At 44.6% G+C, this 20,403-nt stretch overlaps 1 protein-coding gene across 1 annotated transcript; it reads right to left on the bottom strand.

The window, feature by feature from the left end:
- Nucleotides 1-15,708: 15,708 nt before the first annotated feature.
- On the bottom strand, nucleotides 15,709-19,124 carry LOC145864206 (uncharacterized). Its single transcript, XM_082969350.1, has 3 exons — nucleotides 18,924-19,124; nucleotides 17,442-17,500; nucleotides 15,709-17,336 (listed from the first exon to the last, which is right to left on the bottom strand). The coding sequence occupies exon 3, from the start codon at nucleotides 16,939-16,941 to the stop codon at nucleotides 15,709-15,711; it is 1,233 nt and encodes a 410-aa protein (XP_082825476.1). The 5' UTR covers nucleotides 16,942-17,336; nucleotides 17,442-17,500; nucleotides 18,924-19,124.
- Between the last annotated feature and the right edge of the window lie 1,279 nt (nucleotides 19,125-20,403).

Here is a 20,403-nt window from a genome sequence, read left to right as displayed (position 1 = left end):
ATACTTGTGTGCAAAAGAGCAGAAAAACAAAAACAAATATGGGGATGAGGTAGGTAGTTGGTTGGATGGGCTATTTACAGATGGGCTGTGTACAGCTGGAGCGATCGGTAAGCTGCTCTGACAGCTGACGCTTAAAGTTAGTGAGGAAGATATAAGTCTCCAACTTCAGTGATTTTTGCAATTCGTTCCAGTCATTGGCAGCAGAGAACTGGAAGGAAAGGTGGCCAAAGGAGGTGTTAGCTTTAGGGATGACCAGTGAAATATACCTGCTGGAGCGCGTGCTAAGGGTGGGTGTTGCTATGGAGACCAGTGAGTTGAGACAAGGCGGAGCTATACCTAGCAAAGACTTATAGATGACCTGGAGCCAGTGGGTTTGGCGACGAATATGTAGCGAGGACCAGCCAATGAGAGCACACAGGTCACAGTGGTGGGTAGTATATGGGGCTTTGGTGACAAAACGGATGGCACTGTGATAGACTGCATCCAATTTGCTGAGTAGAGTGTTGGAGGCTATTTTGTAAATGACATCACCGAAGTCAAGGATCGGTAGGATAGTCAGTTTTATGAGGGCATGTTTGGCAGCATGAGTGAAGGAGGCTTTGTTGACATTCTATAGTCTGTTCAAGAATATCTTTGTTAATTGATAGGTTAAACCGTTCCAGGCATTGTAAAGTTCAAGTACGCTGAATCCATTTTTTAAGACCCTGTGGTACGATATATGGACTTGCAGGAGGAATGAGCTATAGGTTAAAAATCTATTGACGCTCATGTGAATCAGTATAGGTAACAAAGAAATCGATAAATTTAAGCTAAACATATCAGGTTTTTGCATGGGCTGCATCTTAATCCACTTTATCCGCCTGCCCATGTCGCCCTTCCGCATCTGGTGCACCTGAGCTACAGCGGAGTTTGTCAGACCATGTGACATAACAGAAATCCATCTTCTCACGAAAGCATCTGTGGCATCGGAACGGTTTGGCCTACAAACTATTATGACCACTATGGAAAGGGGAGACTCACGAATATGGTTCCGTTTTGCTCTACGACCCCAACAAGTTTCACGGACTCATCTGAACGTAACCCATACAAACTAATGGAAGTATGGAGGTAGTTGTGTCAACACACATAAAGGGTTAAATATGTGCCATCACCTAGATATTGGACAGACTTCAAAACTTTGCCATTTATAGAAAGGTGTTATTCAATGTGTTTCTGTGGGCAGCAAAGGCTAAATTCTATATTTTATCAAAACATTGTGATAAAATGTTGATACCTAAAGTGTCCCAAAAATGTATACAGCTAATTGATCATGGTATGAACGTTTAAAACAATTCCTTATGTTAGCTTAGTACTCTCCCTAAGGCTCAGACTGCGGTTGAAGAATACGTCTGGATTGTCATCACCGTGTACAATGCATGCCTACATAACTACATCTAAAGTGCACTACATGACCAACATTTTGTGGACAGCAGCTTGTTGAACATCTCATTTCAAAATCATGGGCATTAATATAGAGTTTGCTCCCCCCCAATTGCAGCTATAAAAGCCTCCACTCTTCTGGGAAGGCGTTCCACTAGATGTTTGAACATTGCTGCGGGAACTTCCTTCCATTTAGCCGCAACAGCATTAATGAGGTCAGAAACTGATGTTGATTGATTAGGCCTGGCTCGCAGTCGGCGTTCCAATTCATCCCAAAGGTGTTCGATAGGGTTGAGGTCAAGGCTATTTGCAGGCCCGTGAAATTCTTCCACACCAATCTCAAACCGTTTCTGTATGGACCTTGCGTTGTGCACAGGGGCATTGTCATGCTGAAACAGCAAAGGGCCTTCCCCCCAAACTGTTGCCACAGTTGGAACCACAGAATTGTCTAGAATGTTATTGAGACTGAGCTCTTCAGTAAGGCTGCATGCAAGGCTGTGTGCTCGATTTTATACGCTGATGAGGCCAAAATAGCCGAATCCAGTAATTTGAAGGGGTGTCAACATACACAAAATAGGACCATGAGGAAGGTCTGACATTTCGCCACTTGACAACACTAACGTAGAGCCAATATTTGAATTTGAACAACCAGTAGCAAATGTAAACACCAGATATTTGAAAACTGAGCCACATTCCCTTTTACTACAACCTGCACTGGCAACCCACATCATATGTTTGAAATCAGCAAGCACAGTGGGCACAGGAGAACCCTCAGTATGTATTTCAATGACACATTTTTATTTATTCAATCATGCAAGAGTACCGGCAACTTCCTGGTCAAAACAAAAGCATGACTAAAACCTGAAAGAAATTAAAACAGTGTCAGCAACAGAATCTTATTTAATCAATTTGACATTAAAAGTCTTACCATCAGCTTCTAAAGGATGACTCCACCATTAGATTTTCCTGTTGGCCCATACATGGTTAGTAAAAAGGACTTCAAATACAGAAAGCAAAGTTAAGATAAGATCAGATTAAAGTTGTACGTTACCTTGTAGGATCCTTTACTAGTGGCGGGTATGTGCTTGGTTCAAATATGCCAACATCACTGTCATTGGGAGCATTTCAACTGTCAACAGGCATAATCAGTCAACAGGAACTGTAGGAACGGATTGGGACTGTTCAACGATGCTGGCCTGAGAGCTACCAGAACCACCATCTTTAGTACTTTCGTAGTGTTTCTGCTGAGACATGGGGCCAGTTGCTTCTGGGGCATTTGGGCTGGATGGCAGACTTGCTGAGGCATGGCAGTCAGTTGCTTCTGCTGCTGGGGCATTGGAGCTGGATACCACACTAGCGGAGGCTGCTTAGGATCAGCGTCCAGCTGCTTTTGCATCGGAGCTGGATGCCGCACTTGCTGGGGCATAGGGGCCGGTTGATTCTGTTGCTTGGGAATTTGGGCTGGATGCCACACTTGCTTCTGCTGCTGAGGCATGGCAGTCGGTTGTTTCTGCTGCATTCAAGCTGGACGCCACACTTGCTAAGGCATGGCGGTCGGTTGCGTCTGCCGCCAAGGCTCAGTGGCCGGTTGCTTTTTTTTTGCTGGGGCATTTAAACCAGATGTCACACTTGTTGGGGCACGGCAGTCGGTTGCTTCTGCTGCTGGAGCTGGATGCCACACTTGTTGGGGATTGGAGGGCGGTTGACTCTGCTGCTGCGGCATTTGAGCCAGATGCCACAGTTGCTGGGGAAATTGGAGCTTTATACCACACTTGCTGAGGTTGCTTAGGATCAGCGTCCGGCTGCTTTTGCATCAGAGCTAGATGCCACACTTGCTGAGGCTTCTGTGGCATGGCAGCTGGTTGCTTCTGGTGCCGAGGCATGGCAGTCGGTTGCTTCTGCGGCATTGGAGCGGGATGCCACACTTGCTGAGGAATGGGGGCCGGTTGCTTCTGCTGCTGGGTGAATTTGGGCCGGATGCCACACTTGCTAAGGATTCTGTGGCATGGCAGTCGGTTGCTTCTGCTGCTGAGGCACAGCAGCCGGTTGCTTCACCGAAGATATTTGCGCTAGCCGCCACACTTGCTGAGACATTGTCGCTGGTTGCTTCTGCCGAGGCGGCATGGGAGCCGGTTCCTTTTGTTGCTGGGACACAAGACAGTTTATTTTGTTTAGCTAGGCAAGTCAGTTAAAAACAAATTCTTATTTACAGTGACCGCCTACTTGTGAAGTCCACCGGCCAAACCCTCCCCTAACCCAGACGACGCTGGGCGAATTGTGCGCTGCCCTATGGGATTCCCGATCATAGCCATTTGTGATACAGCACTGAACAAACCCGGGTCTGTAGCGACGCCTCTAGCGCTGCGATGCAGTTCCTGCACCACTCGGGAGGCCTTCTTTCTGGGGCATAGGAGCTGGTCCCTTTTGTTGCTTTAGAATAGGAGCTGGTGTCTTTATATCAATAATTACCTAGGAGCCAAGACATTTCTGCATAGTAAAATGCCATCATTTATTAAAGTTATTGGCACTATACAAAGTGTTATTTTAACTGAATTACTTTGTGTAGCACAAACACCTTTAGCTGGAGCATAGCAGGTTATCCCTCCAATTAACAGGCAACAAATCCAAGGAATAATAAAAATGTATCCTTGTCAGTTAACAGCTACCTGTAAAACCTGGAACAAAAAGGGAAACAAACTAGAGCTATACAACTCACCTCAAGTAGTTCAAAAGTCACAGCCCTTTTTCAAATCCACACCTCAATATGAAAAACTAATGGTAGCCAGAAGCATTAAGGAGATATTCCTAATTGTAGCTGCTCATCTTTGTTGCTGCACCGTATAAAGGAATCCTAGACCCTGCCAGCCACTGAACTTCACTTCCATTGGCCCAATTGAGATTAGGTGCGGTATACTTCATTCAGCTGGTGTGCTGGAGGGTTTGCACATCATGGACCCATCCGATGGTTTTATAGAGGGAAATCTAACTATCCACTGCACTGGGTGAGCTTAAATCAAGTGCACCTTTTAATGCCAGGGGCTGTTGCAGGTGCAACCTCAGTGGTCCGGTAGAAATGTGTTGTGCATAAAGGCTGCAGACACATTGAGATTGTGTCAAATTAAATGAAGTAGTCTGGGGTTGAAGTGTCCAAAATAACATTTGAGCCATCACCTAGATATGGGACAGACACCTAAACTGATTTGACTTTGCCATATGGGCTATAGTATAAGGCCAAATGCAAGTTTAAAACTAAAAGGTCACTCAATTCTAATGCCAAATGAGCCATCTAAAAACAATTCCCTATACATTAGCTTACTCACCAATGCATGCCTACAACTGAAGTATGAACATGAGGAATGTCTGACAAGTCACTCCTTGACAAATGTTCTTATGTAGACCCAAGCTATTATTTTGAATACCAGTAGCAAAGGTGAAAAGATTAGAAAAGCAAAGAATTAACTTAACAGCAGTCATTTTTACTACAGACTGCACACCACCTGTTCTCAATTAGCAAGCAATGGACACAAGAATCATTATTTCAAAGAGACAAAACATTTTTGAAAATAAAATTGTTTATTGATTCCATCACGCTAGAGCACCAGCAACTTCCTGGTCGAAACAAAAGCAGAAAGAAATGCAAACAGTGTCAGCAACACAGAATGTTAAGTAACCAATGTCAAAAACAATTCTCACCATTAGAGCTTCTAGAGGATGACTCCGTTACATTTCCCTGTTGATAAACACATGGTTAGTACACAGAACTTCAAAGTCAGAGAGCAAAGTTAAGAGAAGTTAAAGTTAACCTTTACCTTGCAGAATCCTTCACTAGTGATGGATGTATGCTTGGTGCACCAATGCCAACATAACTGTCCTTGGGAGCATTTCCACTGTCAACAGGCATAGCCTCCCTAGGAGTGTAGCGGGTTTGGGAGAAGACAGTTCTGCCCTTCTCGTAGTGCGATTTGGAACTGTAGGAATAGATTGGGATGACACCCAACTGTTCAACAATGCTGGCCTGAGAGCTACCAGAGACACCATCTTCAGTGCTTTCATAGTGCTTCTGCTGAGACATTGGGGCAAGTTGCTTCTGGGGCATTTGAGCTACATGCCATAATTGCTGAGGCACGGGGGTCAGTTGCTTCTGCGGTAGAGGCATGGAGGCCAGTTGCTGCTGGGACATTTGAGCTGGATACCACACTTGCTTGGGTATGGCGGTCAGTTTCTCCTGCGGAAGAGGCATGGAGGCCGGTTGCTTCTGCTGCGGGGGAAATTGATCTGGATGCCACACTTGCTGAGATGGCTGGGGCATTGCGGTCAGTTCAATTTGCTGCTGAGGTTCAGCGGCCGATTGCTTCTGCAGCTGGGGCTTTTGAGCTGGATACCATGCTTGCTGGGGCATGGTAGTATGTTGCTTCTGCAGCATTTGAGCTGGATGCAACACTTGCGGCGGCATGGTGGCCGGTTGCTTCTGCGGCAGATGCATTGGGGCTGGTTGATTCTGCAGCATGGTGGCCAGTTGTTTCTGCTGCTGGAGCATTTGAGCTCGATACCACGTTAGCTGGGGCATGGCGGTCAGTTGTGTCTGCAGCATTTGAGCTGGATGCCACCCTTTCTGGGGCACGGTGGTCGGTTGCTTCTGCGGCAGAGGCATGGAGGCCAGATGATTCTGGGGCATTTGAGCTGGATACCTAACTTGCTGGGGTATGGTGGCCAGTTCCTGTTGCTGCTGGGGCATGTGCACTGGATGCAACACTTGCGGCGTTATGGTGGCCGGATGCTTCTGCTGCTGAGGTTCAGCAGTCGGTTGCTGCTGAGGCTCAGCAGTCGGTTGCTGCTGAGGCATTTGAGCTGAATACCACACTTGCTGAGGTTGCTGGGGTATGGCGGTCAGTTCCTTCTGCGGTAAAGGCATTGGGGCTGGTTGCTTCTGGGGAAATTTAGCTGGAGTCCACAGTCGATTGCTTCTGCTGCCGAGGTTCAGTGGGTGATTGCTTCTGGGGCATTTGAGCTGGATGCCACTCTTGCTGAGGCATGGCGGTCATTTCCTTCTGCCGCCGAGTTGCAGAGGCTTGTTGCTTCTGGACCATTTTAGCTGGATACCACACATCATGAGGCTACTGGGGCATGGGGGCCGACTTGACAATAGTGATCAGCCCACTATCTCCATAAAATGTCTCCCTCATGTGGATGAAATAAAACACAAGACAACAACCCATCTCATCATCCTCTGACCGTCTACCCTCCTTTGTGGAAGCATTTTTTTCCAATGTTGTCTCAACTTTGATTGTAGTACACATCCACAAACACATAAACTGGAATGCAACTGTTTAGATAGCTATGCATATATCTCCAGCCCCCTTAAATCTGCCAAATAGTGTTTTCCCTATTCCGACTGATGTTTCCACTTTGCACTCCATCCCTGATAATTATACTTGATTCCAAGTCTGTGCCTTGAAAATTCCCATCTCCTTTTCTTCTCCTGTTTGTTTAAGCACAGCAGGCAGACAATCTGTTCTTTTATATTCACCCCAAGTGCTCCAATCCTTCTTTACTTTATTATACAGCCCTTAATGTCTAGAAATCTGCACTCACTCCCCTCTTCCACTGCTATAGGCTGGCCTACTGTAACTGGAACACAAATGTATGTCACTTAAATCAGACCTGGGTTCAAATACTATTTAAAATATTTCAATTAATTTCACATACATTCAAAGTAAGTATTCTGATCTTTTATTTGAAAAGATAAGTAGTTAAATGCTTTTATGTATTTGGAAATACACTTGGAAAGTGTTTGAAAAACTCAAATTCACACAAATTCACACACATTCACACAATAAGCATTCAAATACAAAAATACGTTTTTTTTTGGGGGGGGGGGGGGCTGTGTATTACAAGATCCTGAAATACACATGTTTTTTAACACAGGTCTGCGCTTAAATGTAGCATTTGCATGAAAATACACAAATATGTATTGTATTGTAATATACTGCATCATATTCTATTGTATTTGTTGTTTCTTTGTGATTATATTTGAAATCCTCAACTGTTATTTTTTTCTGAAGACAGATTCCAATTCTTCTTTCTGTTAGACCCTCCAGGCCCTATTAGTCTACTGAGGTCAGTCAGTTGTGATTGTAACCATCAGATCCAAAATTTCAGTGGTGAGTAGCCACTGAGCTGTTGTCAACTCGCAGATGGCAGACTTGACCTCACATAAAGACACACCATGCCCACCAGAGCACACACATAGCCTACATACGATTCAGGTAGAAATCAATACTGACTCCAAAACAGACACAATTATTATTTACATTCATTTATTTGTTTGTTTTACAACTCAGTTTTAGGATCAGGTACTACTGCCTGCTTCACCTCCTAAAATTAAGAAAAAAATATTTGAGAAGCAATATAGAGACATTATAAAGAGGCAACTCAGTATAATTTACTGCTGCTTTCTATATATTATCAAAGCCACTTAAACGTATACTGCTCCATAGACATGTGTTCAAATAGAATTTGTTTCTTTGAAATACTTTTTTAGCTGCTCTTAATTGAGTTTGTCACTCCAGGCAGGCTCAATCAACCCTCAAAGAAAACCAATACTATTTGAACTCAGGTTTGTTTTCACCTCAAACCTTGAGATCGCCTCTTATAAGTGAGTGGAGATCTCTCCCTCGGGCATGAGCCATTTCATGTCTGACACGCCGTCGTAAATGCCCACGCGGCAAAGGTCACGTGACATCAGGCTGAAGTAGCTCAGAGATTTTTCATTGGACTTCACCCTGTTTACCAGCACAAACAGGAACTGTGACAAATAAATCATAGTTATGTTCAGTAGGGCACAACGTAGCAAAACGTTCTGCAACGGAAACTAAAACCTGTGGTTTTATTGGACGAGACCAATGTCAACAGTAGTTCAATATATACAGTATCTCACAAAAGTGAGTACACCCCTCACATTTTTGTAAATATTTGAGTATATCTTTTCATGTGACAACACTGAAGAAATATATATATATAATATTTTGTGTGGCCACCATCATTTTCCAGCACTGCCTTAACCCTCTTGGGCATGGAGTTCACCAGAGCTTCATAGGTTGCCACTGGAGTCCTCTTCCACTCCTCCATGACGACATCACGGAGCTGGTGGATGTTAGAGACCTTGCACTTCTCCACCTTCCGTTTGAGGATGCCCCACAGATGCTCAATAGGGTTTAGGTCTGGAGACATGCTTGGCCAGTCCATAACCTTTACCCTCAGCTTCTTTAGCAAGGCAGTGGTCGTCTTGGAGGTGTGTTTGGGGTCGTTATCATGTTGGAATACTGCCCTGTGGTCCAGTCTCCGAAGGTAGGGGATCATGCTCTGCTTCAGTATGTCACAGTACATGTTGACATTCATGGTTCCCTCAATGAACTGTAGCTCCCCAGTGCTGGCAGCACTCATGCAGCCCCAGACCATGACACTCCCACCACCATGCTTGACTGTAGGCAAGACACACTTGTCTTTGTACTCCTCACCTGGTTGCCGCCACACACGCTTGACACCATCTGCACCAAATAAGTTTATCTTGGTCTCATCAGACCACAGGACATGGTTCCAGTAATCCATGTCCTTAGTCTGCTTGCCTTCAGCAAACTGTTTGCGGGCTTTCTTGTGCATCATCTTTAGAAGAGGCTTCCTTCTGGGACGACAGCCATGCAGACCAATTTGATGCAGTGTGCGGCGTATGGTCTGAGCACTGACAGGCTGACCCCCCCTCCCCTGCAACCTCTGCAGCAATGCTGGCAGCACTCATACATCTATTTCCCAAAGACAACCTCTGGATATGACGCTGAGCACGTCCACTCAACTTCTTTGGTCGACCATGGCGAGGCCTGTTCTGAGTGGAACCTGTCCTGTTAAACCGCTGTATGGTCTTGGCCACCGTGCTGCAGCTCAGTTTCAGGGTCTTGGCAATCTTCTTCTTTATGTAGAGCAACAATTCTTTTTTTCAGATCGTCAGAGAGTTCTTTGCCATGAGCTGCCACGTTGAACTTCCAGTGACCAGTCAGTATGAGGGAGTGTGAGAGCGATGACACCAAATTTAACACACCTACTCCCCATTCACACCTGAGACCTTGTAACACTAACGAGTCACATGAAGCCGGGGAGGGAAAATGGCTAATTGGGCCCAATTTGGAAATGTTCACTTAGGGGTGTACTCACTTTTGGTTGCCAGCGGTTTAGACAGTAATGGCTGTGTGTTGAGTTATTTTGAGGGGGCAGCAAATTTACACTGTTATACAAGCTGTACACTCACTACTTTACATTGTAGCAAAGTGTCATTTCTTCAGTGTTGTCACATGAATAGATATACTCAAATATTTACAAAAATGTGAGGGGTGTACTCACTTTTGTGAGATACTGTATATATATATATGAATTTTGATTATGGGCAGTTCCTTATCTCCTGCATTTGGTAAGGGTTTTCTCAGTTCACAGAGCAGTTTAAAACATCTGACTCAAATGAATCAATTTACAAATTCAATTCAAGCTGCAAATAAAGAGTTGATTCAAAATAACTTGTTCCAAATAGTGGTTTATGGACATTATCTTAAGATGTGAATCAAATAGCCAATATAATAGAGGTTTTGGTGAGTCGCTCTTTTCAGGTCCAGTAGCTGCTCTCCTGCTCTCACCTTTTCAACGAATTCTGGGGCCAGAGCTCCTGAACTAGCCGGTCCTTGAGCACTTCATAGTCACCACTCCGTCTGTTGATGAAGAGCAGGATGTGCCCCTTCACCTCTGACTGGTACAGACCCACTGCTGTGTGAGAGAGAGAGAGAAAGGAGAAAAAGGAAATGAGAGAGAGCGAACGACAAAGAGAAAGAAAGAGGTATGGGAAATAGATATCAAAATAGGCATGTGACAGTACATTAACTGTCTGTAGGTATAGTCTGGTTATATGACTGAACATGAAAGGCTAATAATACAAAGATGTGATGCCACGGTATAGTTTTAACAAGGCTGGTACCCTAGGAAGGTGATGGCTTGCTGAAAGAACAGGCATTTCTCAGCCTTGGCGTACAGGTCATACTCCAACAGTCGTCCAAGTACCTTGCGCACCAAACACACATGCTCGGCGCGAGTAGCGGAGTATACCAGAATGTCATTGATATACACCACTACACCCTGCCTGTGCAGGTCCCTGAAAATCTCGTCGACCATTGGGGTCGGGAATTCTGTCAGGGGTGCGTAACTGGTGGCATGGAAGTCAAACGCAGGAGAGCAGAACTTGGTAAATAGCCGGAGCCGTTTAATGTACATAACTACCGGCATACAAAAATAACAAAACACATGGGCACAAAAACCCGTATCGCACCAGTCACATAAAGCACACGTACTTACAATAAACATTTCCCGACAAGGAAAACAGGGGGGGGGGGAAACAGAGGGGGAAACAGAGGGGACATATACAACATGTAATTAGGGAATTGAAAGCAGGTGAGTGCGACAACCAGACAAAACAAATGGAACATGAAAAATAGATCGACGATGGCTAGAAGACCGGTGAGGTCGACCACCGAACGCCACCCGAACAAGGAGAGGAACCGACTTCGGCAGAAGTCCTGACACAGACTCATATTAAACATCTCCAATCCAAAATTAAATCTAGAATCGGCTTCCTATTTCGCAACAAAGACTCCTTCACTCACGCCGCCAAACATACCTTCATAAAACTGACTATCATGCCGATCCTCGACTTCGGCGATGCCATTTACAAAATAGCTTCCAATACTCTACTCAGCAAACAGGATGCAGTCTATCACAGTGCCATCCGTTTTGTCACCAAAGCCCCTTATACCACCCACCACTGCGACCTGTATGCTCTAGTCGGCTGGCCCTCGCTACATATTCGTCGCCCGACCCACTGGTTCCAGGTCATCTATAAGTCTATGCTAGGTAAAGCGCCGCCTTATCTCAGCTCAATGGTCACGATAACAACACCCACCCGTAGCACATGCTCCAGCAGGTATATCTCACTGGTCGTCCCCAAAGCCAACACCTCCTTTGTCCGCCTTTCCTTCCAGTTCTCTGCTGCCAATGACTGGAACGAATTGCAAAAATCACTGAAGCTGGAGACCTATATTTCCCTCACTAACTTTAAACATCAGCTATCTGAGCAACTAACCGATCGCTGCAGGTGTACATAGCCCATATGTAAATAGCCCACCCAATCTACCTACCGCAACCCCATATTGTTTTTATTTACTTTTCTGTCTTTTGCACACAGTATTTCTACTTGCACATCATCATCTGCTCATCTATCACTCCAGTGTTAATTTGCTAAACTGTAATTACTTCGCTACTATGGACTATTTATTGCCTTACCTCACCACGCCATTTGCACACACTGTATATAGACTTTCTTTTTGTTCTATTGTGTTATTGACTGTATGCTTGTTTATTCCATGTGTATCTCTGTGTTGTTGTTTGTGTCGCACTGCTTTGCTTTATCTTGGCCAGGTCGCAGTTGTAAATGAGAACTTGTTGTCAACTAGCTTACCTGGTTAAATAAATGTGAAATAAAAAAATGATAATTAAAACCAGGAATGCACAATCCCTCCATCAGTGCTCAGACTGTCCGCAATAGGCTGAGAGAGGCTGGACTGAGGGCTTGTAGGCCTGTTGTAAGGCAGGTCCTCACCAGACATCACCGGCAACAACGTTGCCTATGGGCACAATCCCAGCTTCGCTGGACCAGACAGGACTGGCAAAAAGTGCTCTTCACTGACGAGTCGCGGTTTTGTCTCACCAGGGGTGATGATTGGGATTTGCGTTTATCCTTGAAGGAATGAGTGTTACACCGAGGCCTGTACTCTGGAGCGGGATCGATTTGTAGGTGGAGGGTCCGTCATGGTCTGGGGCGGTGTGTCACAGCATCATCGGACTGAGCTTGTCACTGCAGGCAATCTCAGCGCTGTGTGTTACAGGGAAGACATCCTCCTCCCTTATGTGGTAACCTTCCTGAAGGCTCATCCTGACATGACCCTCCAGCATGACAATGCCACCAGCCATACTGCTCGTTCTGTTCGTGATTTCCTGCAAGACAGGAATGTCAGTGTTCTGTCATGGCAGGCAAAGAGCCCGGATCTCAATCCCATTGAGCACGTCTGGCACATGTTGGATCCGAGGGTGAGGGCTAGGGTCATTCCCCCTAGAAGTGTCCGGGAACTTGCAGGTGCCTTGGTGGAAGAGTGGGGTAACATCTCACAGCAAGAACTGGCAAATCTGGTGCAGTCCATGAGGAGGAGATGCAGTGCAGTACTTAACCTCTCTCGGGTATGTGGGACGAAATCCCACCTAGTCAACAGCCAGTGGAATCGAGTGGCGCGAAATACGAAAAACCTTAAAAATGCTATAACTTCAATTTCTCAAACATATGACTATTTTACACCATTTAAAAGACAAGACTCTCGTTAATCTAACCACATTGTCCGATTTCAAAAAGGCTTTACAACGAAAGCAAAACATTAGATTATGTTAGGAGAGTACCCAGCCAGAAATAATCACACAGCCATTTTTCAAGCAAGCATATATGTCACATAAACCCAAACCACAGCTAAATGCAGCACTACCCTTTGATGATCTTCATCAGATGACACTCCTAGGACATTATGTTATACAATACATGCATGTTTTGTTCAATCAAGTTCATATTTATATCAAAAACCAGCTTTTTACATTAGCATGTGATGTTCAGAACTAGCAAACACACCGAAAAAATTACTCTTGATAATCGTTTACAAAATACATAACAATTATTTAAAGAATTATAGATACAGAACTCCTTTATGTCAGATTTTAAAATAGCTTTTTGGCAAAAGCACATTTTGCAATATTCTGAATAGATAGCTCGCCATCACGGGCTAGCTAATTTGACACCCACCAAGTTTGGCGTTCACTAAATTGGATTACCTTTGCTGTTCTTCGTCAGAATGCACTCCCAGGACTTCTACTTCAACCACAAATGTTGTTTTGGTTCAAAATAATCCATAGTTATGTTCAAATATCCTCCGTTTTGTCCGTGCGTTCAGGTCCCTATCCGAACGGTGATGCGCGGATGCATGTCGTGACAAAAAATGTCAAAATATTCCATTACCGTTCTTCGAAGCATGTCAAACGCTGTTTATAATATTCCAACCGGGCGACGTTGTTTTCGTTCAAAGGCTGAAAGAAAAACATGGCCACTTCTCGGGGCCACGCATCTCCTGTCTCTGAGCCACCAGCCTGACCACTCACAAACAGTGCTCCTGTACCTAGCCCAGAGACAGCAGAGATCTCATTCCACTTTCTGGCACCTTCAGAGAGCCTATGGGAGCCTTAGAAATTGTCACGTTACAGCAGAGATCCTGTATTTTCGACAGAGATGCCACAGAAGCACAAGAAATGGTCAGAGAGGGCACTTCCTGTGTGGAATCTTCTCAGGTTTTGGCCTGCCATATGAGTTCTGTTATACTCACAGACACCATTCAAACAGTTTTATAAACTTTAGAGTGTTTTCTATCCAAATCTACCAATTATATGCATATTCTCATTTCTGGAAAAGAGTTGTAACCAGTTTAAATCGGTACGTTTTTTATCCGGACGTGAAAATACTGCCCCCTACCCTAGAGAGGTTTTAATGCAGCAGGTGGCCACACCAGATACTATTACTTTTGAATCCCCTTTGTTCAGGGACACAAAATTCCATTTCTGTTCATCATGTCTGTGGAACTTGTTCAGTTTGTCTGTTCTCATGTTCATACAAATATTTACAAGTTAAGTTTGCTGAAAATAAAAACAGGTGACAGCGAGAGGACGTTTCTTTTGAGGAGTTTATTTTAACTTCATTTGCAGTGAAATGATAAAAATGTATCTTTAAATTGTCTTGGGAACAGGAGTTGATAAATATTTCTATCAGCGTCTCAGGGTAAATGCGAATGCATGTGTAATCTTTGACACTTTTGCTAACAGACAGCATTTCAACCACATAAAATACACACCCAAGACTAACTGAAGTTACCATTCTCAGCTTTCCATTTCCTCATCTGTCAAAATGACATTTGGCACAGGACCAATGTGTTCTAGCATGCTACCTGCGCCTTCAATCATTTTACCTGTTAAGATTAGTAATGCATTCAGTCTATCAACGTAAGACATTTGTGAGCACTACTTTAGTCTTATGGGGCAACAAGTTGCATGTATTAAACTATAGTTGACAAATGGCCTACCTAATGTAAGTAAGCAGAAACTTGTCCAAATTAGGGGTGAAAGTAGCCATTAAACTCAGTTATGGTGGATCAAACTGAGCAGGTAGCCAACTTTAAATTGATTTGTTTGACAGAGTCAGACAACCATGAAATGCGAAACGGAGCCTGTGCATACTACAAAACACAGAATTAAGATGTTTACATGCCATAGTAGCCCATCTCCAGGGTACAAGCTTTCAGGTTTTTGTAAAACAGGATTTGATCTTTACATGTCAACACAAAATAAATACTTCAGTATCCATGTAAACGTGGTTCAGTGGCTTTAATGTAGAGCCAATCTTGGGATTTGTCAACCAGCAGCAAAGAAATTATACATTTGAAATCCAAAAGATTAGGAACTGTGAACCACATTCCCTTTTACTACAAATTGCACTGGCAACCAACACTGTTCTCAACCAGCAAGCCAAAGGTAGACATTAAACACACAATATTTCAAAAACACAAGGAGGCACTTTTAAAGGTACAATATTTTATTGTTTTACAAGTAATGCAGGGTAGCATGAGCAGCAGTAACTCCCTGGCCGTCGCAAAAGCATACAGTGGAAGCTTAAAGAAAGTGTCAGCAACAACTCAGAATTGTCATCCAAAGGATGAATCTACATTTACAATTCTGTTGATAGATGATTAGTACAAAGGATTTCAAAATCAGAACGCAAAGTTCAGATGTGTAAAAGTTATACATTGCATCCCAGTAGCCGTTCCCTTGTGGTGGGGTTCCTTTAACAGGTTGTGAGTTTTTAGCAGGTGGGGATATGCTTCTCCGCTATCAAAAAGGTATAACCTCCCCAGTGGTGTGGCAGGATTGGGAGTAGACAGTTCTGCCATTCTCATAAACGATGTAACTATATTGGGATGAGAACTGACTGTTCAACGATGCTGCCTTGAACGCTGCTGGAGCTGACACATTAGGTGCCTTCATTGTCACCATCAGACACAAAATCCTGAGAAACATCACTGCTGCTAAAATCCATGTTGCTTGAGGAGTTGGCCCTCCTGTTCAAGGCTGTGCTTCTGCCGAGGCAAGGGCGCCTGTCGCTTCTGCCGAGGCAAGGGCGCCTGTCGCTTCTGCCGAGGCAAGGGCGCCTGTCGCTTCTGCCGAGGCAAGGGCGCCTGTCGCTTCTGCCGAGGCAAGGGCGCCTGTCGCTTCTGCCGAGGCAAGGGCGCCTGTCGCTTCTGCCGAGGCAAGGGCGCCTGTCGCTTCTGCCGAGGCAAGGGCGCCTGTCGCTTCTGCCGAGGCAAGGGCGCCTGTCGCTTCTGCCGAGGCAAGGGCGCCTGTCGCTTCTGCCGAGGCAAGGGCGCCTGTCGCTTCTGCCGAGGCAAGGGCGCCTGTCGCTTCTGCCGAGGCAAGGGCGCCTGTCGCTTCTGCCGAGGCATTTGAACCAGATTCCGCACTTGATGAGGCACTGTGGCCGGTTGCTTCCACTGCCGAGGCAAAGTGGCCGGTTGCTTCACATAAGGTATTTGGGCCAGCCGTGACGCTTGCTGAGGCATTGTGGGTGGCTGCTTCTGCTGAGGCACGGGAGTCGGATGCTTCACCCAAGGTATTTGGGCCAGCCGTGACACCTGATGAAGCATTGTGGCCAGGTGCTTCACCTAAGGTATTTGGGCCAGTTGCCACGCTTTCCGAGGCATTGTGGGTGGCACTGTGGCCAGTTGCTTCTGCTGCCGAGGCTCCGTGGCCAGTTGCTTCACCCAAGGTATTTGGGCCAGCCGTGACACCTGATGAAGCATTGTGGCCAGGTGCTTCACCTAAGGTATTTGGGCCAGTTGCCACACTTGCCGAGGCATTGTGGGTGGCACTGTGGCCAGTTGCTTCTGCTGCCGAGGAACCGTGGCCAGTTGCTTCACCTAAGGTATTTGGCCCAGCCGTGACGCTTGCTGAGGCATTTCGGGTTGCTGTTGAGGCACGAGAGTCGGATGCTTCACCCAAGGTATTTGGGCCAGCCGTGACGCCTGATGAAGCATTGTGGCCAGTTGCTTCACCTAAGGTATTTGGGCCGGTTAGCACACTTGCCGAGGCATTATGGGTGGCCGCTTCCGCTGCATTACGGGGGGCCGCTTGCGAGGCACTGTGGCCAGTAGCTTCCGCTGCCGAGGCACTGTGGCCAGTTGTTTCCGAGAAACCGTGGCCAGTTGCTTCACCTAAGGTATTTGGCCCAGCTGTGACGCTTGCTGAGGCATTTCGGGTTGCTGCTGCTGCTGAGGCACGGGAGTCAGATGCTTCACCCATGGTATTTGGGCACGCCGTGACACCTGATGAAGCATTGTGGCCAGGTGATTCACCTAAGGTATTTGGGCCAGTTACCACACTTGCCGAGGCATTATGGGTGGCCGCTTCCGCTGCCGAGGCATTACGGGGGGCCGCTGCCGAGGCACTGTGGCCAGTTGCTTCACCTAAAGTATTTGGGCCAGTCGTGGCGCTTGCTGAGGCATTGTGGGTGGCTGCTTCTGCGGTACGGGATCCAGTTGCTTCACCTAAAGTATTTGGGCCAGTCGTGGCACTTGCTGAGGCATTGTGGGTGGCTGCTTCTGCTGCTGAGGTACGGGATCCAGTTGCTCCACCTAAAGTATTTGGGCCAGTCGTGGTTCCTTTTAATTTATTTGGGGGAATATATCTATAGTTACCTACGAAATAAAAGAAAGTTACAAATCGTAAAATGCCAGCATTTGAAGTTCTGGGATTTATACAGTGTTATTTTTACTGAATTAAATGTGTAGAACAAAACACACCTTTAGGTGGAGGATAACAGGTTATCCCTCCAATTAACAGGCAACAAATCCAAGAAATTCTAAAGAAAAAGAAAAACATCCTAGTCAGTTAAATACAGCTACCTGTAAAACATGGAAGACAAGGGAAACAAACTAGAGCCATACAACTTACCTCAAAGACATTTCAAAACTCACAGCCATTTTTCTCATCAAAACCTCAGTATTCAGAACTAATGGTAGCCAGAAGCCTTACCAGGAGATCCCTGATATTGTATCTGATTGTCTTTCTTGCTGTGCCTTACAAAGGAATCCTAGACCCTTCTAATCTGGCTGGTTAATTAGGTACATCTGCAAGCCACTGAACATCATTTCCATTGGTCCAATTTCCCAATTGAGATTAGGTGCGCTTGATTTCATTCAGCTGGTGTGCTGGAGGGTTTGCGCATCATGGACAAATCCAATGGTTTTAAAGAGTGAACTCTACCTACCCATTGCACTGGGTGAGCTTAATCAAGTGCACCTTTTATTTCATGCTAATTAATATCCTGCCAGGGGCTTTTGCATGTGCAACCTCAGTGGTCCGGTAGAAGTGTGATATGCAAAAATATATTTTAGATTTTTCAAAGTAGCCTCACTTTGCCTTTTGCATATCACACTTCTACCGGACCACTGAGGTTGCACCTGCAAAAGCCCATGGCAGGATATTAATTAGCGTGAAATAAAAGGTGCACTTGATTATTAAGCTCACCCAGTGCAAAGGGTGGCTACTTTGAAGAATTTCAAATATAAAATATATTTTGATTTTTTTAACACTTGTTTTGGTTACTACATGATTCCATATGTGACTCACCACCTGGATTCGATCTTATGTAGTAAAATGTGAAATTGTGTTATTTAAAAAAAAAAATTTTTACATCTGCTAAAAGTAGAGACTCAGAGCTTCAAAATGGTGTATATCATGACAGTTGATTAACTTTTAATCTCACTTTTGAGAAAATCACTTTTGAATGTTTTGGTATGTAGTTTAGAGCTCTTCTTTGTCTACACCCATTCAGCATCGTTCACGATGATTTGTTTACCTCTGGATAACATGAAAACAGCCTAACCAATTCTGCTGGAAACAATTTCATGATGCTTTCTTGCAGACGTTTACTGACATCGGCCATATTCAACGGGTGTTGTACACACGTCACGTAACGTTAGCTAACGAGCTAGCCAGCTAACGTTAGCTAGATAAACAGCAATGAACAAAGTGGTAACAATGCCACAGTGCTGGGAGCTAACCAACCAGGTCCAATGTTAGCTAGCTAACATTAGGCTCTAACTAGAAAAGCAAATGGCTCTGGGAAACAAATAATAACGTCAGCTAGGGAACCAGCCAGCTAACTGTACACTTTAGCTTGAAATGAAACCACTTTGTCAAAATTAGAAATGTGTCATATCTGAAAATGTAGCTAGCTAATGCTAGACTATAAACATGCATCATGGACAGGAATGCCATACCACGGTTGCACGGTTTGAAGATGTTATCCAGAGTCAGGTGTTTTCTCCATCTCTTTAGCTATCATACTCTAATTACACTGATTTCAAATCTTGATCCTCCAGAAAACGGAGAGAAACACTTATGCAGCTCCACAATACAAAACATTTTTTAAAAAGCAGTGTTCGACAGGATTACCAACACAGACTGACGAACTCAAATAGACAGACGACTTCAATATGATAGACCAATCCGAACTCCTCTCTCGGCATGTCCAGCCCACTCATTATCTCAAAAAATCATGGCTAGTGAGAAGTTTGCTTACTTTTACTGTGGCTTAACCAACAAGGCTCGTAATTTAACAATTGTATTGGTATTTACAGATGGCATACATGTTTGTTATTAAGGCACATGAAAGTTCACGTTCGAGAAGGAATTTCTGCCAAAAAACGCATTTAGATTTTTACGTTCAAACGGCTCTCCTGTGAAGTCGTGACTTGCGACATATGCCTAGTTCCCTGAATCGGGTCACATATGTGTTATTTCATAGTTCTGATGTCTTCACCATTATTCTACAATGTAGAAAATAGTAAAAATAAAGAAAACTCTTGAATGAGTAGGGGTGTCCAAATTTGAGTGCTACTGCATGGTAGACAAGAGATTGTCCGACAACACAGAATTACATTTTTTTACATAAAAGCAGAGCATTGAATGCGTATACAATTTCATCCCGTGTCATGAGTCTTTGGCCAAACAGGCAGTCGACTACAGCAGGCACATGTGTTCATTTGTGTCAATGTTTGTGAATGAGTTCCATGTATCCTAGCTAAGCTTCCCTCCTAGTGCCTTGCCGGCTTCATCATTGGAACTTAAATGGATCCATTTAAGGTCTGAGTTCTCATACTATGTAGTTAGATGATTTCACCAACAATACTTGGTTTAGAAAAATGTACTTGTTCTTATTTTTTTAATTTCACCTTTATTTAACCAGTTAGGCCAGTTGAGAACAAGTTCTCATTTACAACTGCGACCTGGCCAAGATAAAGCAAAGCAGTGTGACAAAAACAACCACACAGAGATACATATGGGATAAACAAACGTACAGTCAATAAAACAATAGAAAAATCTGTATACAGTGTATGCAAATGAAGTAAGGAGGTAAGGCAATAAATAGGCCAATAGTGGCAAAGTAATTACAATTTAGCAATTTACACTGGAGTGATATATGTGCAGTTGAGAATGTGCAAGTAGAAATACTTGTGTGCAAAAGAGCAGAAAAACAAAAACAAATATGGGGATGAGGTAGGTAGTTGGTTGGATGGGCTATTTACAGATGGGCTGTGTACAGCTGGAGCGATCGGTAAGCTGCTCTGACAGCTGACGCTTAAAGTTAGTGAGGGAGATATAAGTCTCCAACTTCAGTGATTTTTGCAATTCGTTCCAGTCATTGGCAGCAGAGAACTGGAAGGAAAGGTGGCCAAAGGAGGTGTTAGCTTTAGGGAT

The sequence above is a fragment of the Salmo salar genome, chromosome 02 (assembly GCF_965601325.2).
Source record: "Salmo salar chromosome 02, fSalSal1, whole genome shotgun sequence".
Classification (NCBI taxonomy): domain Eukaryota; kingdom Metazoa; phylum Chordata; class Actinopteri; order Salmoniformes; family Salmonidae; genus Salmo; species Salmo salar.
Note: the sequence above shows the minus strand (reverse complement) of the source record. Positions and strands in the feature narration are given on the sequence as shown.